The 26114-nt window shown below is 42.4% G+C and overlaps 1 protein-coding gene across 1 annotated transcript in view; it reads right to left on the bottom strand.

The window, feature by feature from the left end:
* fbn1 (fibrillin 1) overlaps window positions 1–26114 on the bottom strand; it is a 60613-nt gene that overhangs the window by 9117 nt on the left and 25382 nt on the right. Inside the window, exons 28-56 of the mRNA XM_041943406.1 lie at window positions 25072–25200; window positions 23858–23983; window positions 22234–22359; window positions 22001–22123; window positions 21348–21473; window positions 20619–20744; window positions 15514–15636; window positions 14740–14862; window positions 14510–14635; window positions 12713–12835; window positions 12305–12427; window positions 12010–12177; window positions 10475–10543; window positions 10261–10386; window positions 8933–9055; window positions 8662–8820; window positions 8504–8575; window positions 8288–8413; window positions 8000–8122; window positions 6486–6611; window positions 6259–6375; window positions 6039–6164; window positions 5826–5945; window positions 4965–5090; window positions 1088–1240; window positions 916–978; window positions 710–829; window positions 438–557; window positions 230–352 (exon numbers count right to left, since the gene is read on the bottom strand). Of these exons, the coding sequence (XP_041799340.1) occupies window positions 230–352; window positions 438–557; window positions 710–829; window positions 916–978; window positions 1088–1240; window positions 4965–5090; window positions 5826–5945; window positions 6039–6164; window positions 6259–6375; window positions 6486–6611; window positions 8000–8122; window positions 8288–8413; window positions 8504–8575; window positions 8662–8820; window positions 8933–9055; window positions 10261–10386; window positions 10475–10543; window positions 12010–12177; window positions 12305–12427; window positions 12713–12835; window positions 14510–14635; window positions 14740–14862; window positions 15514–15636; window positions 20619–20744; window positions 21348–21473; window positions 22001–22123; window positions 22234–22359; window positions 23858–23983; window positions 25072–25200 (3534 nt within the window). The remainder of the gene's footprint in view (window positions 1–229; window positions 353–437; window positions 558–709; window positions 830–915; window positions 979–1087; window positions 1241–4964; window positions 5091–5825; window positions 5946–6038; window positions 6165–6258; window positions 6376–6485; window positions 6612–7999; window positions 8123–8287; window positions 8414–8503; window positions 8576–8661; window positions 8821–8932; window positions 9056–10260; window positions 10387–10474; window positions 10544–12009; window positions 12178–12304; window positions 12428–12712; window positions 12836–14509; window positions 14636–14739; window positions 14863–15513; window positions 15637–20618; window positions 20745–21347; window positions 21474–22000; window positions 22124–22233; window positions 22360–23857; window positions 23984–25071; window positions 25201–26114) is intronic.

The following is a 26114-nucleotide window of genomic DNA, read 5'->3' as shown; positions in this document are numbered from 1 at the left end:
GCGGAGGTGTAAACACTGACTCTGCCAGTTACAGTTTCCAGAGAGTGTTTTAAGTTCGTCCGAGACAGAGAACCCTCGAGGATCTCACAGAGATAGTGTGTTATGTAACTTTATGGATAGAGCCGGCATGTCTCTATGAGGTACTAAGTTTATTTTCAACCAACGCTTTCCAGAAAATGGACAATGACTGAGAGAGCTGAGTGGCTGATGAGTCATTGAGCTGCAGTACCTTTGCACATCCTCCTGTCCTCACGTAGAACGTAGCCTGTTGGACATTTACACTCGTACGAGCCCACCACGTTTACACAGCGGAAGGCACACAGTAGAGGATTCTGGGCGCACTCATTGATGTCTGGGCAAGGAACAGAGGGCAGCAAGTTACAGTAATAGCAAAGGCTGCATGACGGAAGTGAGAGTGCAGACATCATTTCACATACCTTCACAGGTCATCATTGGCCCAGGCTCAAAGCCGTCATCACATGCACACTCAAAACCACCGATGACGTTAGTGCACGTGCCGTTGCCGCATGGATTACCGATGTCACACTCATTAGTGTCTATATTGAGGAAAGTAACATAAATCTTGTTGAGCATGTTAGCATTAGATTAACACACGAGGTGAATAAATCAATGAGAAAGTATGACAGAGACAAAGACAGGAGGAAGATGAGAATACAGAGATAATGAGAGAAACAGGGGGTGGACTGGCCTTCACATCTGACTCCACTAATGTCCAGACGGTATCCCATAGGACATTCACAGCGGAAGGAGCCATCTGTGTTTATGCACTGGCCATTGATGCAAGGGTCATTGAGGCATTCATCAATATCTGCAATTAAAAAATGATCAACATTAGGAGAATTACATGCCAACAGAGAGGCAAGACAGACGATTCAGCGCTAATGACACACATACCTTTCGGGTGGTCATCTGGCCCTCTTTGATATCCCTCATTGGGACAGAGAAGAGGATACGCCTCTGAAAGCATGAGACGTGAAAAGACATGAATACCATTAAATAATACACATAATTGGGTGCATGAGCTTGCGTGCACATGATTGTTTCCCCACACAGGAAGTGTACGCACCCTCTCCCTTGCTGGGGCAGATTTCGCAGGGGTCTCCCCAGCCTTGACCTGGCATTCCAGTGCAGCAGCACGCTTCCTTGGAGGTGTTCTGAGGCTTTGGAGCCAGGCAGCGCCCATTTTCAAACTTGGTATAGCAGTAGTTCACGCGGATGTCTACGGGTTAACACACAGAGAGGACAAAAGCAGTGAATAAATAAGAGCGTAAAACTTTACCGTTAGCTTAGCTAAACATAAATACTGAAAACAGGTACAAACAGCTAGCTAGGCTCTGTCAAAACATTAAAAACCTCTGATTAGCAGCACCTCTAAAGCTCACGTATTACTACAATTAACACTAATATCTTGTTTGTTTAATCTGTTCAATTACATCAAATATTCACACTTCGTTGACATAAATTCCTCCATATAACCACAACTTGTTGAACCCTTCCTTTGAAACGAGGTACGATCATTTTTCAGGTTAAGAAACTTAATACAAGTCCGCAATACTGAGCATGTATATTATTATTAGAAAAGTTTTTATGAACAATTCAATATAATTAAATAATGTGCCTATTTCTCTTTTTTTTAAGATATTGTTATCACTTCATTAAAGTCTCTGTGAAGTGATGCTTAAACTAATTTGTTCAGTGTTATATTTACCTGTAGGCACTGTAAATTGACCAAAAATACAACATATTTTGAAGCATTTTTCTTTTAAATGCACAGTGTGTAATTTCTGCCACTTGGGTCTCTCAATCAAAATTTCCAGTTTGATGACATCGTGAAGCAGCGTGGGATCATGGGAGTTGTTGCCTTCATCGTTAAACAAACACCACTGATGCTGAAAATCTATCTGATGACGGTGGCTCAGGAAGAAATGTTCATGGCAAGGTAATGTATTGTTATGTTATGTAATGTTATGTTCAGTCATGTTTGCTGATTTACTTCCTCACTCTCTGACAAATCATCTGGTCTTTACTGCGTTTCCCCAGAAGTTAAAGCAACTTACAGAGGGTAAAGGGGATATGCAAACACTGACAGGTGACCCAATGAAGCGCACCATTACTTTGAATTTACCAGATTTCTCTGCGTAATGTAAGTACACAACTCAACAAAATATATAACAAAGGTCTAATCATTTTTAGACATCTTAATGCAGAAATGTTACCTAAATCTATAAATTGAATGCTAAAATGTTTGGTGAAGTGCTTGCTGTGAGGACAGAGGCTGGATACTTATCTCTAGTCAGTGATCTGTGTTTGCCAGTCTCTCTTTCTCACCCTGATTCTGAGGGCTCTTGTTCCTCCTCGACCAGGCAGCCACTTACTTGTAATGAGAAGCATATGGTTGCGCTCTCCTGCAAGCATTGGCCTTCACTGAACTCAACACAAATAAGCTTTCTGACCACCATAGATCACACACACACGCGCACACACACACACACACCTGGCTCAGAGGCAAGGACCACATACATGAACACCTGGTGCTTTGAGGAGAATGTCAAAGAGTGTCATGTTACTTTGCTCCATGAAACTGATTTGTCAGCCTTTCCGCAAAAGAGATTTATGGTGCTCTGCACACAGCTGTTGTGCAAGTGTGTGTGAGCGCACGCACACGTGCATCTGCACGTGCACGTCATTCTTATTTTGCGGTTTGTGACACTGAACATTTTTGATAAAGTCACCTAAAATGTGGCCTGGCCTTCACATCTAGTATTTATTGTCAATAAAGGCTGAGAAAAAAACCCCACATCACTAATCGGATTGTCTGTTGCTCTGTCACTTAGCATCTGACTTGGTTAGCGATTTAGAACAGGTCCAGCTAAACCAGAACTTACAGTGGTTTAAACTCAGCTGTGTGCTGAACTGGGCCTGATCGCTGTCAAAGCAGCCAAACAACAGCTAAACTGCAGCTAAACCAGGTGTCTGACATGCCTAATGCAGGCCTGTCAGAGAGCATCAATATTATATAGCACACTGGGAGTGGGCATCTCTGACGCCTTCCCATCCTGCACTGGGCCAATGGAATAATCTCCACTCAGAAGTTGGATGATTACCAAAAATAGAGCTGAGGGTGAATATTGGACTTCGCCAGGTGGCCAGAAACAAGACTCCAACTGAATAATAATGTTGCTGGTTCTTATGTTCCTTAAATAATCAGTAACCCTGTTTCTGGCTCCAAAAAATCACCTTGAATCATAATACCAGAATTATATAAATTTGGCACTTGATCACAGAAATGCCTCAGAAATAACATATATGTTAAACAATAGTCATGAAATTATCATGTCAAGTTTCATTGTATTGAACTTTATGACCTTAAACCTCAGATACAGTGACCTTTACATGAGTTAAGGTGATTTTTACAGGACAACCAGGTTCAGACTAAACTACAGATGCAGCTTAAACTGCAGCTTCTGAGGTCTTAAACCTTTAACAGCTAATGACATAGCAACAACTCCTCCATGTCCTCAGCATATACTTGTCTTTTGTGTTTTCTTCAGTGATTTTCTGTTTTTAAATGTTGATATCATGACAAAATGTGACTTGTTAACATGTCTTTTGTTGTCTTTCAGGAGAAACTGTGGATGCGCATGATACGCATATGAGACTGCATTTAGTTTCCCCTCTGTCACTGTTTTTACATGTAGGTCAATTTATTTTCTGATACCTGGTAAAATACAGCAGTGCTGGTACGTAGCACAAATGATGTTATGTTCTTACTCTTAAAAATTAAAACTTAAGTTCATAAGAAATGAAAGACAACATGGCACAATTCAATACAGTCAGGGGTTCTGCAGCTACAGCCTGACTTGGTCTGAGTAGTTTATGATGGATCATGTTAGCTAATGTGAACAAACCTTAGACAGTCATTGCTCTGTAATTGACTGGAGAAGTTTGCTGTTTAAGACCGTTTCCTACTTGTGCTACTGTCACAATATGTCGAGTATGCAGCCATAATTGTCATGTTGCCATGGTGGCCACTATTTAGCAAAAGCTACATAATCTTGCTTTAATGTAGCATTATCATTTGGGAAAATATAATATGTTAATTGAGTGAAAAAACTATGACAGTGCGCAGAACTATGGAGAATATTATGTATAAATTTCAACCTACTGTATTTATAGCCTATGCTCATGTCTCTCTGTCATTTAACACCTAAAATAACAGCTTAGAATAGCTTCTTTCTCTTTACAGAGAAGAGTTATTATAATTTTTGGGGGGACAGAGATGACATATAAACAGAAGAAATCAGAAAATATGAAATATTAATAGCATGAATGCACCCAAAGACCCAGAAATGGTGTTCATCACTGCTGTCATCACGGTTTTCTTCATTGTCTTCATGTCTGTCATCATTTTAAACAAAAACAATTGTTTTCTCAGTGGGACGGGGTTTGTCGAGAAATCCCTTTCACTGCCCGTGTTGCTCACTCTCCACCCAGCTCCTCCCGTTTACCCTCCAACCCTCACTCCTGACACTGGAGAGAAAAGTGAAATACAAACTATAAACTGACTCACTGAACTGATGATGTCATCACTTCAGTGTTTGGAGGGGGAACTCCCTAACAGAGGACTCAGCGCGCCCCCGCCCAACCCAAAGACACACATATGTACATAAACACACACACACATACACACACACACACAAGTGAGGAAATGGAAAAGTGATCTGTTCAGAGCCACCCTTGGCCTTGTAGAGGCAGCAGCAGCAGAACCAGCTGGAACACAGTGTGCTATCATGAAAGAGCAGGAAAAGTCTGACACCACCGACTGCTGCTTTGTCTCCACTAGCACTCAGAGACAGACTATACAGACACACTGGCATTTACACTTTGCCCTCTGAAATGTGACGCAGGAGATAGTTTTCATAGCATCAGACACACACAGTTACCTAAACATCTGCGTCCAGAGGCGGAGATCTGGAAGCCTTCCGGACACAAGCAGGTGAAGCTTCCTTCGGTGTTGGAGCAGGTTCCAAATGTGCAGAGCTCAGGCGACTGGGAGCACTCGTCAATGTCTGACAGACAAAGAGGAACGGCATCAACCATCTCATCAGATTCACAAATCTAACCCATCAGAATTCACTCCTGATTTGCACCATCAGAATCCACCCTGGAGTGCTGCACTGGCATCTCATCTTTCCTTGAACTACTGTCATATCTGCAGTTGAAGTCACACCCATACGTCATCGATCCAAATGTGACCAAACAGAGTGTAATCTCACTAACGGATAGTTGGATGCTGGTGTATTATCTGGAACAGCCTCCGTGTCACGTGTTCGTTCATCATAACGACCAGCTGCTGCTGTTACTGATGCTGAGAATTCAGCGCCATTCCTCCCTGCTTCCAGGAACAGAGCCGAAAGCAGGAATGTGTTGAAGTCTGCCGAATATCTCTTCATCAGCCCCACTGTATAAACAATCCAAGTGTTCTGGCTAGGGCCCGCTCCCACGTGTGAAAGGGAGAAGAGGGGCGATGTGTAGCAGCAAGGCAATTGAAGGGAAGCAGGAGGCCAAGAAATGGCTTATTCTATTCTTTTACACCTCCTCAGAGCTGCTCTAAGCTGTGATTTGTGCATGGATGTATATATCCATGTGTGAATGTGTCGCATTAGTAGGGGTTCTCTGCACTGCATGAGGTGAGACTCATTCATGCAGATATATTACTTCAGAAATGCCTGTTTTCACTTGTCATGTTTTCACTTATATTTATGGACCATGACGCAGATATTACTGGCTTTAGGCCGCTGTACCTTCACAGGTTTCCTCATGGAGATAGTAGCCAGGCGGGCAGATACACCTATAAGAGCCATCCAGATTCAGGCAAGTTCCTGCACCACATGTGCCCGGACTGACGGCACATTCATTAATATCTGAGAAAAAAGGGAATACACAAGGGATATAGTGTAAAAACATACATATTAGAATCAGATAATTATAAAAAATTAAAAATGACAGTTCCTTACCTGCACACAGTCTGCCGTCTAAAGTGAGCTCATAGCCATCATGGCACACACAGAGGAAGGTGCCCACGGTGTTCACACACTGCCCGTTTCGACACAAGCCCCTCTGCGTCGAACACTCGTCAACATCTGATCAATGCACAAACAGCACAGTCTGTCACAGAAGCGATACAGCTCTGTTGCTTTTTCTCTTTTACTAACTCACTTGCGCAGACGTACGCACCTATGCAGTCACTGTTGTGTGAGTTCTGAAAGCCGGGGTAGCAGAGACAGTTGTAGGAGCCCACGGTGTTCTTACAGGTCCCGTTGCCACAGGGCTGTCTCTCGCACTCGTCCACGTCTGAAACCAGAGAGCATCATCAGTTTTACCTAATATTACCCACTCAGCTGAGATTCACTGCTGAGACCACACATCAAAAACAAGTGAGCGCTGATGCCAGTGCAGCTTACCAACACACATCGCCTGATCCCGCGTCGTTTTGAAGCCATTGGGGCAGATGCAGCGGAAGCTCCCCAGCGTGTCAATGCACTGACCAGGACTGCACACACCAGGGCTCTCAATGCATTCATTACGGTCTAAAAAAGGAAGAAAACAACTGTCACACTGCGTTAAGTTTAGAGTCAAAACAGACAAAGCTGTGAAATATACAGTCCCACTGATACAGCAGCAGTTTAGTCAGTTGACTACCTGACTAAATTAAGGTTATAACTGAACAAGGCGGCAGTTTTACCTGATGTGATAATTAGAGGGTGTGAGGCGGCTTAATTTGGCACATTTTTTTATGTCTTCCACTGGTATATACACATAAATACAGTGGACATAAGACACAAAAATTAAACCAGTATATATATACAAACACAAGTATATGACATATTAACTATGCCAGAATTGCATTTTTATTTATTTTCATGTAAAAATCACACTTTTTTCACCCAGTGTCTAGGTCATTAGCCATTCATCTTTGGCCCAATGTTAAAATGGGAAAAACATCATAAGATTCTCCTGAAATCTCAAATTTTACACAGTAATTGTCTAAATCTATTTCTTAACATTAATTAGTCAACCTTGTCAAGTGTTGTGCACCATACGATCTTGCAAAAGATTAAACTTTGGGGAGACCTAAACAACACCTCGCATCATACTGTATAAAATCGGAAGATCGTTTTTTGAACTTAATGATAACTGATGTTATTATCCATAATAAATAACATACACAATCAAAACATTTTGATTTCATTGAGTTTAATATGACTTTAATGACTATTTGGATATTTGTCGCTCGCCACAAACAATCACTAATATGAGCATGTATTTATTGCTTCATAGCTATGAAGGACACTGGCCAATAACTCTGCTGGATGATGACACAATAACCCTGTTGTACGATACCACAGTAACATGATTATAATTGAATTACAGTCAAAAATATGTCCATTTTTAAATACTGCATTTCACATTCTGCCTTGCAGCAATGCTTAATTTTCAAATCACTGTAAATCACTGTATTATTGTTATCATGCATTATTGAACATCCTATTTAATTCTAACATGTAAATTCATCATTGTCTCAAGCCGCAGTTTCAGTTTTCTCTCACTGCAGTCTGACCGTGTTTTGCTGCCCGGAGTCACATGAAAAGCTGGCTTAATAACTAGCAACCTCTTTTTATTTGGCATATAACGGTGTAGTTCAAAGACTCTCGTACAATAGCTGGAAGAGGCATGACAGCGTCAGGCCACAAGAGAAGTCGGCTTCATCCTCACGAAAGACAGCTGTTTTTTGGCTGCCTCCTCTAATCATTTCTCTCATCCTGCTGCATGTTTCCAATTCCGTATAATCTCTATTGAGGTCATTTGGAGTTGACTAAACCCCTGTTGGTTAAGTGAACAGTGGCAACCATGCATCACACCAGTAATGTTGTGTATAACTTGACTCTTTAAAGGCTAATTACCACCACAGCCTTACCTAAACACTGTCCAGTGGGGGTGAAACGATATCCATGTTTACACTCGCAGCGGTAGCTTCCGGGCATGTTCAGACAGGCTGCATTCTGCTGGCACACCGGTCCATTCTGACACTCATCGATATCTAACAACAGGGACAGAGGCATTCAATGACAGTCGTCCACCGGAGACGGCACAAATAAAAGTTACCTGATCAACATTAATGAACTGACTTAGTTTAAAAGCCTTCACAGCAACTTTATGTTTTTGCATGATCCTCAGTAGCACCTCGATGGTGTGCAGGCCTTACCTTCGCAAATCAGCAGCTTGTCGTTGTAGATGAAGCCAATGGGGCACTCACACCTGAAGCTGCCAATCATGTTGATGCACACTCCATTCTCACACACTCCTGGGATTTCCCTGCACTCATCAATGTCTAGCACACGAGGAAGAAACAAGGGGACAAGATGAGAACGAAGCAAACTTTCCATTTCATCACATAAACCTTCGAATGGGAAAATCTTACCGATGACCCGTCCAGTGGTGATGTCGATGTAGTATCCTGGTCTCTCGCTGCCACACAGGACCGCAAACTCATCTGAGCGGAGGCGAAACATGAGTTTTTAAAAGCTCATTTCAGTTCCTTTTTCTCTCTAGGCATATGTGTGTGTGGTGAAACCTCACCGGTGCTGGGCACAGGACACTGTTCACAAGGTTTATTCCACGCACGGCCGATATTGTAGGAGCAGCAGCACATCTTTTTGGTCATGTTGAAGGTCAGCTCTCCATCGCATGTCCCGTTGTCCGAGTAAAAGTTCCTGTAGCAGTAGCTCTTCCTCATGTCTGTGTGCGTTTACATGAAAAAGAGAAAGTTGATTGCAGAAATGTCAGCGCATGACAGTCACTGCCATTTCGCTGATTGTTACAGGCCTAAGAGTGCAGCATGCAGACCTACCCATGCAGTTGTTCCCTCCATTGACCTGCATGTAGTCCACAGGGCAGATACAGGTGTAGTTCCCAATGGTGTTGTAGCATTGGCCTGGGCCACAGATGCCTGGTCGTTCACACTCATTGATATCTGCATGCAGAGAGGACAGACGGTAATGAGCCCACTGTGTTGATGAATATAGCTTCTGATTTACATGCTTTTATTTAAAATGTACAACGTAAACGACTAAAGGAAAGGAAAGGAAAGCAGAGTGAGTTCAATAGGAACATACGATGATACAGAATTTTTATGTGGAAGAACTGAAGTTCGTCCTAAATCCCTCTTCAGCCCTTCACTGCAACTTTATTGCTTTTGCTGTTTCACGAATCCAGCAGATTCAACCACTAAATTCAAAAGGAACAACACAAGCAACAAATTTAACATCTGTTTGATGCACTCTGGGCGTATTTCTACACATTGTGTCTCTGGGTAAGTGTACAATAACAACCAGTATCCTCTTAAGTGAACATACTGTACATCCCGGGTTCAAAAACCACTGCCACAACAAAATAAAGACATGGGGGGAATTTGCTTTCAATACCTCTTATATTAATTGTAATTTTTGTTCTTCTTGCTTCTATACTTTCTATACTAAATCTCTTTCACTCCTGTACCGACATTAGTGCCAAATACAGCGCTTGTTCCTTTTGGCCCAGCTAACAGCTGAACTGCTGATTGACTAGAGACATAGTGAATGTGTAGTCCAGGACTTCATAGAACAGACACCCGCTTTTGTTCTCCCGGCCAACAAACACACGCTAATTAAAATGCCGCCAGCCACATGTCATTGTCTAACCCTGAGCCCTCTCCTCTCCGCTCTGTTCCCGTTTCTCTTTTCTAAACACACTTCTCATGTATCTCCTTTTTTCCCCCCTATCTTTCATTCCTGTGTCTCTCCCTCCCTCCGTCATCTCTGGCCTGTCTACAGGGGACTCGCTGTACTTCCCAGAGGAGAGGGCTGACCACATCAGAGCCTCACTCCTCTGGACACAGTTAGGCGCTCAGCTGTCTCATCATCCTGACTGAGCTTTGCTGGGTTAGCAGCAAACGGGAACTAGAGCAGAGACATATTGAGCTACAATGAGCTGCAGTGTTTTCTAAGGGACAAAAAGGTCCAATATTTCTCTGTCTTTTTGCACTCGGTGCTTTTTCCGCTCTCTCTCCATGTGTCCTCGCTGAACGAAGGCCTCAACGGCTGGAGTCAATTTCCTTCCCGCTGAAACGTCCCAGGGCAAAAGCGACAGCAGAGAGGAATAGGTCACCTGTGTGTTCACGTGTCTGTGTGCGTCTAATACCTTCACAGACTCTGGTATCTGTGTTGAGGGCGAAGCCTCTTGGACATTCACACTGGAAGCTGCCAAAGGTGTTGATGCACTGTCCTCCCTGACACAAGCCCGGCAGCTCCTGGCACTCGTTGATATCTGCCAGAGAGAGGAAGGAAACATCAGTGGCATTGTGGGTGGGTGTGTGCTAGCTGTGCACAAGTCCCATAGCATGTTGCTGTCTGACCTTCCAAGATGACAGTGATGGGGTTCGGTCTGAAGCCCTCTCCTCCAGGGCACAGCGTCTTGTACTCAGCTGTAACACATAACACAGCACCAAATCACATAAACCAGCAACAATAACACAACACATAAACCATAATCAAGGTTGTTTTACTGCAGGATTTGACAGTAATGGTTGGCTGAGGGGGAGACGCTGAGTTAAGTCACAGTCCCAGTTGGTCATGTGCCTGAGAAATATGCTTCCTCTCACTCCGTGTTGTGCTTTTTTTCTGATCAGCCATCTCAGATCTCAGTTATCCACAGAGCCCAGTGGACCGGACATGACTGCAGCTACTCAGAATTACAAAGCGAAGAGAAAAAGTTTTTGTTCTTGTCATAGGGACAAGCATTTCCTTGAGCTGAAAAAGGGTGAGTCATTCCCTGTAATGTTTTGAACCATCTGTTGGCAATTTCAAGCAAGTTGCACAAAGCTGTCTCATCTTTACCAGCAACAACAATTAAGGCAAACCAAACACACTCATTGCATGACAAGAGCAGGCAGCATGTAGCCTGAATGTTTGCAGAGCAGCTAACGCACACCTTATCGGACCTGAATTTCACGGTATAGAAAAGCACTTCAAGGGACATAAGGAAAACAGGAGTCAAATGACTGATTAATTGACTTGATCTGCACCATGGTACAAAACAACCAATAGGACTTGACAGGGTTGTTGATCAAAGCCAATGATCAAATTACTTTCCCACATAGTGGCATTCAACCACTTTTCAAGTAGAAATCTTATCTTCACTCATTCAGACATCTTTACTTGGTTCTCTTGGTCCTTTTATCTGCAACTGACTCTACATGGTGAAAATCCAACAAATTTCAGTTACAGGCTCACATATCAGGAGCTCTGTGGGCGAGTTGGACTGGTTGAAGCAATTTCACAAATATTGTCGCATCTCTTTTCATGTTGTGGGTGACAGCCGAAAGGCTCAGAAACGGTGGTTTGCTTCTATATAAACGTGGCGAGTCACTCAAACTGACGAGCGAACTCTACATATGTTATGACATTCGGTGCAGTGATGACAAGTATAGATCGAATAAACGAACCCTCGTGAGATAAGGTGTGTGTCACTTGCATTTTGCTGTATGCAATTCATGATTGTTGGCGATGTTGTTGTGACAACCCAGCGCTGGGTTGTTAAATGTCTGTTTTAAATTGCAGTGTCTTTTTGTTGTGGTTGTATTTGTCTGACAGCTGCCCCAGACACAAAGGGAATTTCCAAAAGGATAATAAACAAAACTAACTAAAATAACAATACCCAGTAAACATAGCACTAAATTTACTGTGTGTTGACTTAGATGGGCCGTACGTTTAAAATATCCTTCAGCTGTAGAATTTCACTGAGGCTGTCAGGAGATGCGTCGTGTCACCTCTGAGCCCTCTGTTTGGCTGTGCATCTCGGACTACAGGTCATAAACCTAGCTAATGACCTGAAACATACAAATAAACGTGCATAATGACACAGAGTCTGCATAGCGACGGGCTGACTCACTTGAGTTGACAGATGGGCAGGATTCACATGGATTTCCCCATCCCTTGCCCTGGGAGCAGCAGCAGGATGCCTTGGAAACACCGACTCCGATCTCATTGGAGCAGTCCAGGCTCTCTGATGCATCTCCTCGGGAACGGACGTCCAGGTAGCAGCTTCCGGAGCGAGTGTCTGTACACGCACGGCACACACAGGTGTTCAGGTGGACGGGCGTGTCTTGCCTTTGCTTCAGAATTAGTTCTATGATAAGCTAAGATCGAACACCAACACTGTGCACTGAGGACTTGTCGAGTCTCACCTACGCAGCCCACCCGAGTGGGGTTGAGTTCAAAGTCTGCTGGGCAGTTACAGTGGTAGCTTCCAGGAATGTTGACACACATGCCATTAATACAGATGGTCGGATCTGCACATTCATTTACATCTGAGAGAGAAAGTAAAAAAGCAAAAGTTTATAGAAAAAAATCCTCATCTCTACAAAAATATATAAGAGTTTTCCATTTTTTTGTCAATAAATCATTATTTGCTACAACAGCAAAGAGACAAGCAGTGACTTTTCCTCTCCCTCTCAGAGGAGATGAGAGCTGTTCATCTCTTTACTGCTGCTGCTCCGTTCTTTTTACACCCTTTCAAATTTTCTAAGCTCACTGGGGCATAAACGGAGCATCATCGAGTCAGGCAGCTGGACTGGTGTGTTGACTGGCATTACCTGTGCAGTTGCCTCCGCTCCTGTCCAGTTCATAACCAATGTTACATTCACATCTAAAAAGTCCTGGGATATTCTGGCAGCGTCCGTTGACACAGATGTCTGCAAAGGTACATTCATCGATGTCTGTAAAGAAGAGAGAGAGAGATAGAGAGAGAGAGAGAGAGAGAGAGAGAGAGGCCCAGCTGTGAGGGATTAGTGGATCATGGGATCATGGTGGAAAATTGGCAGCCAGCAATAGGAAGTGAAGGCCGCTCACCTCTGCTAAAGAATGACAGTTCTGGGGCAAAAAATGCCCAGACATATCCAGACAGACACACACATACACTACGAGAGCAGCAGCCAAGGTTATGAAATTGTGCTCTTCCACATCATTAAACTCTGCGCAAGTCATTACTGTCCAGTTGAGACAGGGAGGACTGGACAGGTTATTTCAGGATGTTTGACACATCAGCAAAATGAGGTCAGTCTGCTCATTCAGTTGAATCCAGCACTGCCTTATCACTGGAAGCATAAGTCACACTGCTACCAGTCAAAATGTGTTCATATGTCGACTCTACAGTAGCTCAGCTCAGGATTTCACACAAGGTCCCTCATGGGTTACAAGTCTACATGCAATCTTACATCATCTTAAAATTTATTCTATCTGTGGAAATTCTACATCCCTAATAAAATAACTCTAAAAAGATTTACTGTCTGTGTGATACCTAGATAAGGCAAATCTGGATAGCATTAGCATATCGTCAAGGTTATGTCTGGCAGGTGCATGCAGCTTTGTTTCAAACATGAACTTGAATAGAATAAAAGACAATTACAGGGCCAGCATATACATATCATTTCAGTCAGTGGGATGTCAGAAATTAGCATAGGTCTGTATGACTGTATGGCCATTTATTACCAAAATCAATTTTGGAAGTCTGTACAGAGTTTATGCAGACTTTATTGACAATAAATGTTTATGCAGTGACAATTTGTACTTTCAGCAAGCAATAATGTGTGGGTGTGGATTTCTGTGGTGCAAAATAAAGAGGTCCATCCACCCAGTGCATTGTTTTTCTGCATCAGGAAAGGCCAAAGACTTTTATCACTTTGGAACTAGCCAAAGAAGGTTACGTTTAATCAACTCAAGACAACATTTCAGTCTATGCCCAGTCATCCTTGTGAGTGTTAAGACAATAGGCTTAGTTAGTTGGCTAACGTGAAACCTATCATTAGCTAACCTGTTAACTAATGTTAGTCCTGTCCTGCTTCTACCTAAAGTCTGCTATTTTCTAATGTTACATACTCAATCATACACTGTGTGACATGAATGAGTGAAACTGGGATTTCATGGAGCAGACACTCGCTTTTGTTTTCCTGCCCAACAAACACCCGCTGATTAAAATGCTAAATCAAATCAATCATATCAGCTAACTAGCAAATGTTATGATGGGAAGGTTGTTATCTTGCTTTGTCTGCTTTAAAACTAGCTACGTCACCACAAAATGTGATGTTGAAATGTAAAAAATGTCAAATCATGAACCAAATTTGATAGAGGCACAATCAAATTGTTGTGAGTCCCTTCGCAATCCTCTCACAACTAAAACCACTTAGATGCTAAGCAAATTGCGTACTTCCAATTTCCAAAATACTATCTCACGAGTTCCGTCTTAAGGCAGCATCTGTTGTTGTTCCAAACAGGAAAACAAACGACCATTCAATAGAGTAACATCAGACCTTTTTGAATCACTCAGCGTAATTTAGGATGTGGGCACCAATTCAGAGGTCCGTAACCAGGACAGCAGTTCGGTATTGCCTTACCCTCGCACGCCTTGCCGTCAGGAGTGGGGATGAAGCCCATGTCACATTCACAGCGGAAGCCTCCTGGCAGGTTCAGACAGTGGCCACTCTCACACAGGTTGCCGTTCTCTGCACACTCATCGCTGTCTGTAGTGGTGATCACACACATACAGTCCGTGAATACACAATGCATTCATGTATCTTTGAAAAAGCAAAAATGTTGTTGAGGATATTGGTTTAGCGTGTGTGACCTGAGCAGTAGAATCCATCTCCAGAGAAACCCTCCTTGCAGGTGCAGCGATATGAGCCCATGGTGTTGTGACAGTCAGCGTTGTTGCTGCACATGTGTGTCCCATTGGAGCACTCATCCAGGTCTGAAACACAACAAAGTCCAAAAGCAATTACATGTATGCAGGTGGAACCTACTTCATCCAAATGCTGAAGAAAGGACGAGACTGGTGATATTCTAGATTTTTCTCATTGTTAACAAAACCTATGAAAAGACCAAAAACAAGCGCATTAGTGCAGCTTTCTCTTTGTGAATTCTCTATGTCTGTGGCACTTAACCACAAGCTCATTTGTGCAAATTACATAAATGCTAAAAAATAACTTTTTGACAAATGTTACTCAGACTGGGGTGAAAACTGCATTTGTTGGGGGCTTTTTTCAGTCATAGATTACTGTGGGTCAGTCAGTGCAACAGCGTGGATCATTTATGTGTTTTTATCACTGTAGCTTTAGGACAAAAATGGAGGACTATGGCAAACAGGAATACTGTAAGATACTGTATTTTAGACTTTGGCTTCTTCTTCATGGGATCACTTCATTGTGCGTTTTATTATTTTCAGACCAGCTCGAAGAAAAAGTTATTTTCTTGTCATGCCGGAGAAAAAAATAGGAAGTATTTCTTTACCAGTTGATAAAATGCCACTGAAGTCTATATTTCTTCTATTTTGATGCATCATAATATGCAGATTATATACACCACAGATTACATATATACTATTTGAGGTCATCAGCCTTACCTGTGCATTTGAGGCCGTTGCCAATCCACCCTGGTGCACAGTTGCATTTGAAGCTGCCAGCTGTGTTGGTGCAGGTAGCATGTCTGTCACAGTTATGGGCTCCAATCTCACACTCATTGATATCTGAAAAGAGAGGGAAAACAAATGAGTAGCCGCGTAAAGAAAAGTAGACACTGCGCTGATGGTCTAATGATTTGGGTCTGCATTCTCGTTCCAGTGGGGTTCTTGGCATTGTGGAGTGAGTTGATGCTTGGTTTGAATTGTATAAAGACAGCAGGAGACAACAGAATTAAGTCTTTCTGGGTCACTGTCTTCATCCACGGAGAGCTGTATTTCAGAGCAGAAGGCACAGAGACATTCTCATGATCTCTGATACTAATAGCCTTCCTGCAGAGGTTTAATGAGCAGACCCAGTCTCTGGATTTTCATTGTGCAGGTCTGTCCAGAAAGCTATAAAAAAGACTAAGAGGGAGAATGATATCCTAATGCTAAGGCCTTGTTCTGTCTGCTCTGTCTGTACTAGTATTTCTGAGGTTATTTTAGGCAAAGATTTCCCTCTTCACCCACAGACCCACAGACGCTGCACCTCTCATATGAGGCTTTTATAACAGCTCTCCTTTAATGCTCATGGTTGGTTTTCTCACCACCCCAGATGTCAGGTTCGGAAATTTAATCTTTCCCAAATATAATTTCTATAAAAATGTGATGTGGTAATGTGCCAACTCTACAAATAAACATTCCTTCACGGCAAAACCATTATAATTATATTTGAACTCTGCCAATGGATGAAATATTGAAGTACTTAGTAGATACAGTAATGTGGTTATAAAAATACCTCTCTGTATTTGCTAACCTATTGTATGTGGCCCTAGATTCTAATAAACAACAACAATTAATGGGAACAATTAAATTGGCTATTATTAAAATCTACCCTGCCCATAAAGCTGTTTACATGCTGTAGGGTGTAACCAATGAGGATCTCCATGAAGCAGCTGCTGGTGATAAGATACTGTGGCTGTGGCTCTGCAGCTCTTGTTCCTCAGGCAGTTCTTACATGACCAACTACATGGTACAAAAAAGCCTGTATGGGGCTACAACAATGATGACTGCTAATTTGAGTCAAGGCAACCCTGTGAAACACCGACCGACATGATACCTTGCCTTGAGCCCGAGAACTGGATGTTTCACGATAGGGGGGTGCATGATAGTCTTAGCATTAGGATATCATTCTTACTCTTAGTCTTTCATTCCTTTTTAATCAAATAACGACAAATAACCACGATAACATATCTATTTTTGTCAGCACGGCAGGGCCTCACTCCCAGTATGAGACCGGAATGGCCTGCAGAGAATGCTGTGTTCAAGTGACGTTGGCATAATCAGAAAAACTCTTTCTCACTGGGAAAAATCAAGAATATCCCCTCATGCAAGAAAAGAGCTCAGAGTTCAGACTTCTTCAAAGTTTCTGAAAAAGACAGTTCGCTGGTTATTCGTAAAAAATGTTCCAAGCGAGTTCCACGAGGAGGGAGAAATAGCACGAGCTTTAATACTTCAAACCTGATCAGCCACCTGAAATATAACCATCGCTTCATGTCAGTGCATTAGTTTTCTATGTATATTTATTTTTGTAAACTTCTGGCATCTGTAATGCACTTTTTTAGTTTGTAATCCTGATGCATGTATTTGCATCAGTTCGAGGGGCTTTTAGTTTTTATATCAGTAAGTAATGCACCTTATTTAAATTGATGTGAGATATCAAAAAGGTTTGTTTGATAGCTTTGAGAACATGTTTGAGAGGCTTACCAGTAGTTTTTCATTGGAAAAAATAAATATCTCTTCATTTAAAGAGTCAAAACTGTTTTTGGTTTTGTTCGTAGTATTGATGTCATGATGTAAGGTATATGTGTCTGTTATCGGTATCGGCCTTTAGGAGCTGAAAGTTATCTGTATCGGTTTTAAAAAACAGTTATCGTGCATTCCTAGTTTCAGCTTTGCTAGACGGATTGTGCAAGTGTGTGTGCATGTGTGTGTGTGTGTGTGTGTCCCTATACATCAAGGGAAGCCATGCTATGAACTCAATCAAGATGTTAGGACTTATCAGCCAATGAGACACACTCCTCTTTGTGAGTCTGTGTTTGTGAGGGTAGTAATTCAAAACACTGTCAATTAGAGATTAGTGCTGCTGGTTTACAGTCTTCCTGAGGAGAGGGTACGGTATATTTACACTACATTTGATGACGGGGTTAATGTGAGGGCTGGGAGCAAACGAATCTCCCTGGATTACAGACAGAATTAGAGATCATTTCCCCCAAGCCTTTGATGACAGAGAGAGCTCAACAAACACACACACACAGACGCATTCATCAACACACTCATGTGGAAATGAAGAATGCAAACAGGGGTTGTTGCATGCGAGAAGCGTGTCAGCGGTCACAGCTGGTGTCAAAGAAGAGGCTTGATTTAACTACAGCTAATGTTTGACAGATGAAAGGCAAAAAAGGATAAAAAGGGATAACAGAGAATTACACATCTGCCTACCTGGCAGCGTAGCCGTCTCCCTGTTATATATAATACCTGCCTGATTGCCTGTCTGTTTATCTGTTAGCCTTTTCTGTCTGTCTGTCTATCTGCCTGTCTCACTGTATTACTAAATGTCTGCTAGCTTGGCTGCCTTCCCAGCAACCTGGCCGATCCTAGCCATATTAAGCATATTAAATGTTCTCACTTCTCTGCATTTGAAGGAAGTGACTCAGTAATATCAGCTACACAACAATATCGAGCTAAAGTTTGCTAACATTAACTAACAGCCACATAGTCATCAAGATATAAATGTAATGTAGCAGTAGCAGAAGTACAGAGAGTAGTGAACCCACCCGGATGCTCAGTAATGTCAGTTATACACCAATATCTATGTAAACTTTGCTAACATTAGCCAACATTACTGTTAGCCACCATAGCTACTTTTCATACCAGACCAAGAAAAATCTGTTAAACTGAGACTTGTGGACTCATGTGTCAATAAGATAATGGTGAACATTAAAATGTAGGGTAATAGTGCCACAGGGAAGAGCAGAGTCATAAACTGACTTGGTAATGTCATTTAAAGAACAATATCAATCTGAAGTTAGCTAGCATTAGCTAACATTAGCCGACGTAAGCTAACGTTACTTGTCATGTCAGACCAAGCAGAACCAGTACAAATGAGACTACGTGGCCATAGACTTCATAACAATAATGTAAGATATAAGTAAATTTTAAATAAAGTGTGACAGTAGCAGTAGCAAAATGACTCAGTAACGTCAGTTTTGCTAACATTAGCTAACATTAGTCACCATAAGGTACTGATGATGGCAGTACCAGTTTAAGTGAGATTATGTGGCCACAAGTAGCCACGAAATGACAGGATAACGGTGAATAGCAAAATGTAGTATAACAGTAGCACAAGTGGATAAGAGTCATTACAGTAGCAAACTGACTCATATGTCAGTTACACAACAATATAATAATAATAATACAGTTTATCAGCGTTGACTAACATTAGCCAAGATAAGCTACTGGTCATACTACACCAAGCAAGACTGTAGAAGCAAAACTCCGGAGTTTATTGAATTGAACAAGGGCGTGTTTTATTGCTTTTGAGTTAAACTTTTCATCTGTGTTATTTCTTGTTTTTAGAGTTACATAGTATATAACTAAAATGACCTATTTTGTTATTTAGCTCAAGGATGATAAAGTCTACATGCTTAACCCATCGCCTTGATCCTCTGTTGAAAGCTGACATTCCCAGCCTTGTAAAGGCCACCAGTACATCTCCACCCAGTCCTAACTTTCCAATACACATGCAAAGACACAAAAATGCTTAAGTGGACAAATACTCACACCCTGCCCCCGAGTTCTCAGTGTTGTGGAATAAAAAAGGGAAATTACTCTTGTGGGAGCTTCATCAACAGCTGGATCAAATCTGGGTTTAAGAGCACCACTCGCTCATTAACACACGCACACGCAAGAATATTTTGTCCACCCATACCAATGCGGTCACATGAGGCAATTCGACGGCGACGACCATCTCATCTCATGCATTTTTCATCTGAATATATTGGAAAGGGATCAGATCCAAAAAGAGTAGCAGGTTTTGTTCACTTGTCTATAACAAGACATCCTGCCTGCCTGAGAGGAATTAGCGTCTTGATTCCCTGGTATTCTGGGGCTGAAATTCCAAACCTGTGAATCAGAACCGGCCGCTTTACTGCAACTCCAGCTTTCTCAAAACAAGGAAAACACCGCATGGACATTTTAATGGGATTAGAATGAGCAACGATTTGTGTGAGTTAGTGAGTTTGACTCATACTTCAGACAGACCTGCTTATTTGCGTCTGAAGGAAGACGTGCTGCTGCTGACTGTGTGTCTGACTCATTTTGATCACCGCTACGAGGCAAGATAAGATCATTGGCCAAACTCTCAACTAGCCCTCCATCCCAAGCTTTTAAGTGGCCATATAAATCAGACTTAACTCTGGCTAGACGAGGAGTGAGTCCAAACTAGCAAAAGACTCTACCGGCCGGATGGACTTTGTATTTATGTGTTCTGGAGCCGTTACAGGTGATTACGTGCGGCAGAACTATTCCAACCATCACGTAATGTTTAACTGGCCTTAATGAAAGAGCAACAAAGGAATAAACAAAGGTGCAGTGTGATGCATACATCAGACAGAAAATAGTGATCTCACTGCTCCTGCTGCTGTTGCCTCCTGGTGCATGTGAGTGTGTGTTATGTGTGTTTGTAAGCGTGTTTCTCATCAAGTCAGACAGGAGCTCTTGAATGAGGGTGAGTAATGTTAGGGCTGCTTCTGGTTAGCCAGACATTCTCCGTGCATCCTCTCATTTCTCACCTCTCTCTTAGACTTGCTTTCACCCCTTTCGCTCAACAAAACCACACACACACACACAAACACACACACACATACACACACACACACTTCTCTGCCACTTAATCAGGAGCAGCCCTCTACTGACTCACCATCCTTTCACTCCCATCCACGTTCTTCCACTGACAGGATGTTATGTTGTGAGTCAGAACTGCTCACGTGTGCGTTTGTTTCGCTCACCTGTGCAGCCTGTGGTTCCCTTGCGTACAGAGTATCCCAGGTCGCAGTGGCAGATGAAGGATCCTTTAGTGTTCTCGCACTTCCCACTCAGACAGATGTTTGGGTTCAGCTCACACTCATCCACATCTACACAGGGTGGGGGAAAAAAACAGCGAAACAGCGAAAGAGCAAGAATGTTAATTTGCTAAACACAACTACCATAAAGGAAAAGTTTATAACAATGAATAAAACTGAATTAGCTGCTGGCTGATTCGGCCTGCCAAACAGGTTTTGATAAGCTGTGATATATGCAAGTGAGTCACAAAGGAATTACATCATGAACTATATTAAGGCTTTAAAATGTGTTCACTTTTAATAAATACAGCAATAATAAAGCATGTGTTTGTGCAGACCCATTTAGAAGTCCTTACATCACTGATGTCAGGTTTTTGTTTTCTCAGCTCAGTGGAACCAGGCGTCTAAATGTCACGCATTCCTCCTTGCTCAACCCAACTAACACAATATTCACTGTCTTTTAAGTGAACAACAACAACATTGCTCTCTGTTCCCTCACACACAGAATCATAGATCTGAGTCATTAAGTCTTATTCTCATGACTCACATCTTGGATAACCTTTAAGTTGATCATTACCCCGTTTCAGTAAATCTAGGAGAACTGGATCTAATAAGCACAGAGCTGCAGAGGGTGCGGATGAAGAGTTTTGGACATGTATCATGTGCATCCATTACCGAGGCAGGTCTTCATATCTTCTGACGACATGAATCCGTCAAAGCAGAGACACTGGTACGTCCCTGGGGTGTTGGTGCACTGGCCACCATCACAGATGTCGGGGCTCTCCTCGCACTCGTCAATATCTGAGGATTGAAGGCAAAGAGGCAGAAAGGCAAATCAGAGAGAACGTGTAAAGGACAGGAAGAAACCTAGTAATCCAGGATCATGTGTTGGGGTACCATACAGTTTTTAAAAAGACACGTGAAGAATGCATTAAACAATGCTTCCAGGGACATATACAAGATAATACTGGTGTACATTTACTTCTTCACTCATAAATCAGAAAGGACTGTCAGGGCTGTGATGATGTGCAATGATGTGAACATTTTGATGAGCACTGGTACTGCAATATGCAGCTCTTCTTTTGCACAAACAACACTGAAATTACACTGAATTACATCAGTGCTACCAGTTCTTGTACAATCTATAAAACCTGTTTTAAATTACTGAAAGGCAGTTTTCTTCAGTCAACATGACAAGTTCTGCAAAGGCACATTTAATAATTCTTACTTAATTTATTCTTTCATTTAATTATTAAGATGATTTAAAAACTGCCTCGATTGAATGCGACACAATGAGAGACAGATGGGCAAGATGCAAAGCTGCTTACCAGTGCAGCTTCTCAGATCGGGCATCAGGGCGTATCCACTGTGGCAGCTGCACTCATAGCTACCCTCTGAGTTGGTGCAGAAAGTCTCGCAGCCACCATTCTCGATGGTACACTCGTCGATGTCTGACAGGCAGAAAAACACACTGTCACACACTGCTGGCATTGCCTCAGTGCAAACAAACAGATATCTTTGAAAGGAAATAGTAATGTGTAATGTAATGTTCAATACGCACCAACGCAGTCCAGTCTGTTCTCAGTAGATTTGTATCCCGTGTCACAGGAACACTGGTAGCGGCCGATCATGTTGACGCACTGGCCATTCCTGCACAGCCTGTCACTCAACTCACATTCATTGATATCTGGGAACGAACAGAGCAATGATCAAGCTCTTACAGACAATTAAAAAAAAGCAGTCCAGCAGTCTGAAACCCAGCGATATGGAGTTTAATACTAAAACAGCAATTATTCACATCTGACAAATTGGTACCAGTCATTTTTGGCAATTTTGGTTAAAAGTGACCTAAAAAATGAATTGATTAATGCACCCTTAAAGCTCTTAAGTGTACATGCGTGCATAAACTATTTAACTGAGCGACCGCCTGAGACCACTGGATTACAGTAGAGACCTCTAATCAGCGTTCAATTATAAAGTTATCATGATGGATTCAAGGCCTCAGAGTGATAAAAATGGCATTTTAAACAAGGGATCTGATATCACTAAACACACTGTATTACACCCATCTGCATGAAATTTGCTACATAAATAAAGTTTATTATCATTTTAGCACTTCAATATGTTACTTCGCCCAAGATAATTAAGACCATTGTCTCAGAAGGGACAAGGTGGGCAGTTTAGAGTAATGCTTTCATTGTTTTTATTACTTTGGGTGGTAAAAAAGAAAACAAATGAGCTTTAAGGGCAGTGATTGAGCATTAGATCATGGACTGAAAGTTTCACAGACGGCATGAGGTCATCAGAATGACACCCAGTGAATAATGCACGGTCAGCTCACTGCAATAAACTAAACATGAGAGATGTGAAACTATAGAAAGCTCTGGAAAAGTTACTACTCCGCCACCTCTCCAGCCAATTACGTGCTCAAGCAACCACAATGTGAAAAAATAATTACATGCAGCACTAACTGACTTTCTGGAGGAGTCTGCTGGTTATTCAGCCAACATGTTTCAGCACTAAGCCTTCAGTAGGGCATTTCACAGAAAGGGTGATGCTTAAACTGTATGTATACAACAAGATGGCTGAATCTGCGTCTGTTATCAATGAGAGGATGAAAGGCTGGCCTCTAAAGGATGCTGCATCCAAAAAACAGACATTTCAGAATAAAAGAAAATGCAGCATAAAGAGTAATAGCTACAGAGCTGCACAAACGGTCACAAATACAATCAAAGAAGTAAGGATCGTATTTAAAGCGAAAATAAATATTTAAAAGTACAACAATTTTTAAAGTTCTCTACAAAAACTACAAAAACTCTCCAAATCTAATATCCTCTTTCATTTCACAAAGATTTTCTCTTTACCTTTACGAGACTCAAGTGGACTCAAGCACGCTAGTCTCAAGTTCATATCAGGCCATGTATCAAAAGACATACATCCCGCACATTCTGCACACAGACCTGACTCAAAACACTCCCACAGAGCTCCAGTGAGCCCACACACAGAGGCAGAAACAGAGGCAGATGGAGGGGGATCATCCAAAGCTCCCCTGTCCTTCAGACTGCTGTGTGACAGCATCTCCACTTACTTTTCTTCCCTCCGACAGAGTAGAAACTGCAGCCTGCCACGCAGATTCCTCAAAGAACGGAGAAAGGCGAGAAAGAGGAAGACTTTGCCGGACTCACCGAGACAGGCCGACCCGTCGAGCGCGATCTCGTGTCCTTCGGGGCAAACGCACTGGAAGCTGCCCTCCGTGTTGACGCATTCACCTCCACGGCACAGCAGAGGGTTCCTCTCGCACTCGTCGATGTCTGACAGCGCACATGTAAAGTACACACACAGACACAAGAAGCAATATTTAATGTTAGGGTTCAGACACTCACTCTTTATAACTTATAGCTGCACGGTAAAAGAATACAAGCAGCAGCTCCACGGCTGGTAGTGATAACAAGAAACAAGATTAATGATGAAAAACTTTTCAAAAAAGTGCTTTTACTTGTTATTTATTTTTGTTCGCCTGCAAGCCAAGTCAGTACCAACAGCTTATGATTGCAACTCTGCCCACATTATTCCCAGTCCAAGCTGAATTTTTTTGCCACGGCGTGCAAGTAAATTTTGTCTTGCCAATTTTGGTCTAATGGCGGCTGGCTATACGCCAACAAAAGTATTGAGAGTCTCCATTTTGTGTGTGCGATTTCTTCCAAGAATTTAATCAAACGGCGTCAAAGGCAGACCAGAGCAGAAATAGAGCATTAAGTATTTTCACAGACGGCAGAACATTAGGACTTGTAGCTGCATATAAAAATCATTTTGCTGTGCAGCTGATTGGGTGTCTCTCACATGCAGGTCAAGTATGTAATAAAGGACAATTATCTTTAAGACCTTATGGAGCAGTTTTGCGAAGCGATTGTGACGACACTTGGGCTGCACAGACTAGACCCTTTCAACACCCCACAGGGGTTTAAATAAAGTCAGTTTAATTCTCCTCCTCTCTCGCGCACACACACATACACACATATATGGAATTGCACACAGCCTGGAAACTTCAGATTACATCAGCCGTCTAAACAGTGAGTTTCAGGTCTGGCATGTTAGGCGAAGCACCTCATCCAGAGCTTATGGCCCAAGAGGGAGCCTGGAGGAGATGGCTGGGTTGTGATTGGGACTGGAGCTGTGTGGCAGGCCTTCCCTTTACTTGGAGACCGTCACAGGTTGGCAAAGCTCTCCGCTCTCTGTGCGAGAGAGTTGTGAAGGGGATCAACTTTCTCATGTCCTCAGAGACTGAGTGATTTAATATGAAGGAGTGTTGTCTCTGCATGTAACTGCGCCAAACCGTCTCAAGCTGATGAGGCCAGCGTGATTACAAGCAGGTGTTGGTGTGTGAGGGTTCGTCACTCACCCATGCAGTTTTTCATCATCATGAAGCCGCTCTCGTAGCCTTCGAAGCACTCGCATTCAAAATCGCCCGCTGTGTTGATACACCTGCCCTGTCCACACAGGTCGGGAGAGATGCGGCACTCGTCGATATCTACAGGAGAGCAATGCAGCAAAACTCAGCGAGGTAGACCTTCCATTTAAAACTGCATTAACATTCATGCATGCAGAGAAAATGATAAACATGATAAAAACATTTGTTTTTGTAGAGATTTTCAAGTCAGTAACAAAGTGATTCAACACAGAAGTCAGAAACAGATAAGATCAGTTGTAAAAGCAATGAAGCTAAGGTATGCAATTTAAATGTAAGGCAAACAGAGCATAACAGCACAAAATGACCAACAAAAGGTTACTACATGAAAGAAAAACTATGAAATGAGATTAAGAGGTGAATTCCAAGATAATTTGGGCAGCCTTAGCTCTTCAAGTAGATTCTTCCAAAGTCTAAAGCTAAAGGCCTGATCCCTTTTGAATTTAATCCCGTTTTGAAACACTTAACGTTAAGACTTTGGGCTGGGATTTCGCTCATATGGGGTTAAAAGGTCCCAGATATCATTTACTAACTAAGGGCCTATAAATTATTTCAGAATAAAGCTACGGTACTGGCATTTGAACCTAAAATGATGTGTGCACATTTCAGCGGAGCAGTAATGTAGCTAACCAGACTACAGGGACCAGTTCCAACAAGTCCGAAGCAGCCAGACTCCCATTAGACTGAATGAGCTGAATGTAGGCAGTGGCTTTACACCACTTTACTGTAATTAGTGTTGGCAGAGGGATTCAGAGAGGGGGACGGATGAAGAATGGTGAGACTTGTAAAGATAAAATGGAGATATTGTCATAGCTGATGTTGAGCAAACATTCCAGCCAAAAATAGCAGCTATGTACATGTCAGCTTTCACAGTGCTGCAAATATGTGACCCGCTGATTCATGTACAGCTCAAATTCAACATCACTCTTAGGTAACAGTTAATGAGATGTTGTGTGCAGTACTCACCACTACGGTTG

The sequence above is a fragment of the Chelmon rostratus genome, chromosome 1 (genome assembly GCF_017976325.1).
Source record: "Chelmon rostratus isolate fCheRos1 chromosome 1, fCheRos1.pri, whole genome shotgun sequence".
Classification (NCBI taxonomy): Eukaryota; Metazoa; Chordata; class Actinopteri; order Chaetodontiformes; family Chaetodontidae; genus Chelmon; species Chelmon rostratus.
Note: the sequence above shows the minus strand (reverse complement) of the source record. Positions and strands in the feature narration are given on the sequence as shown.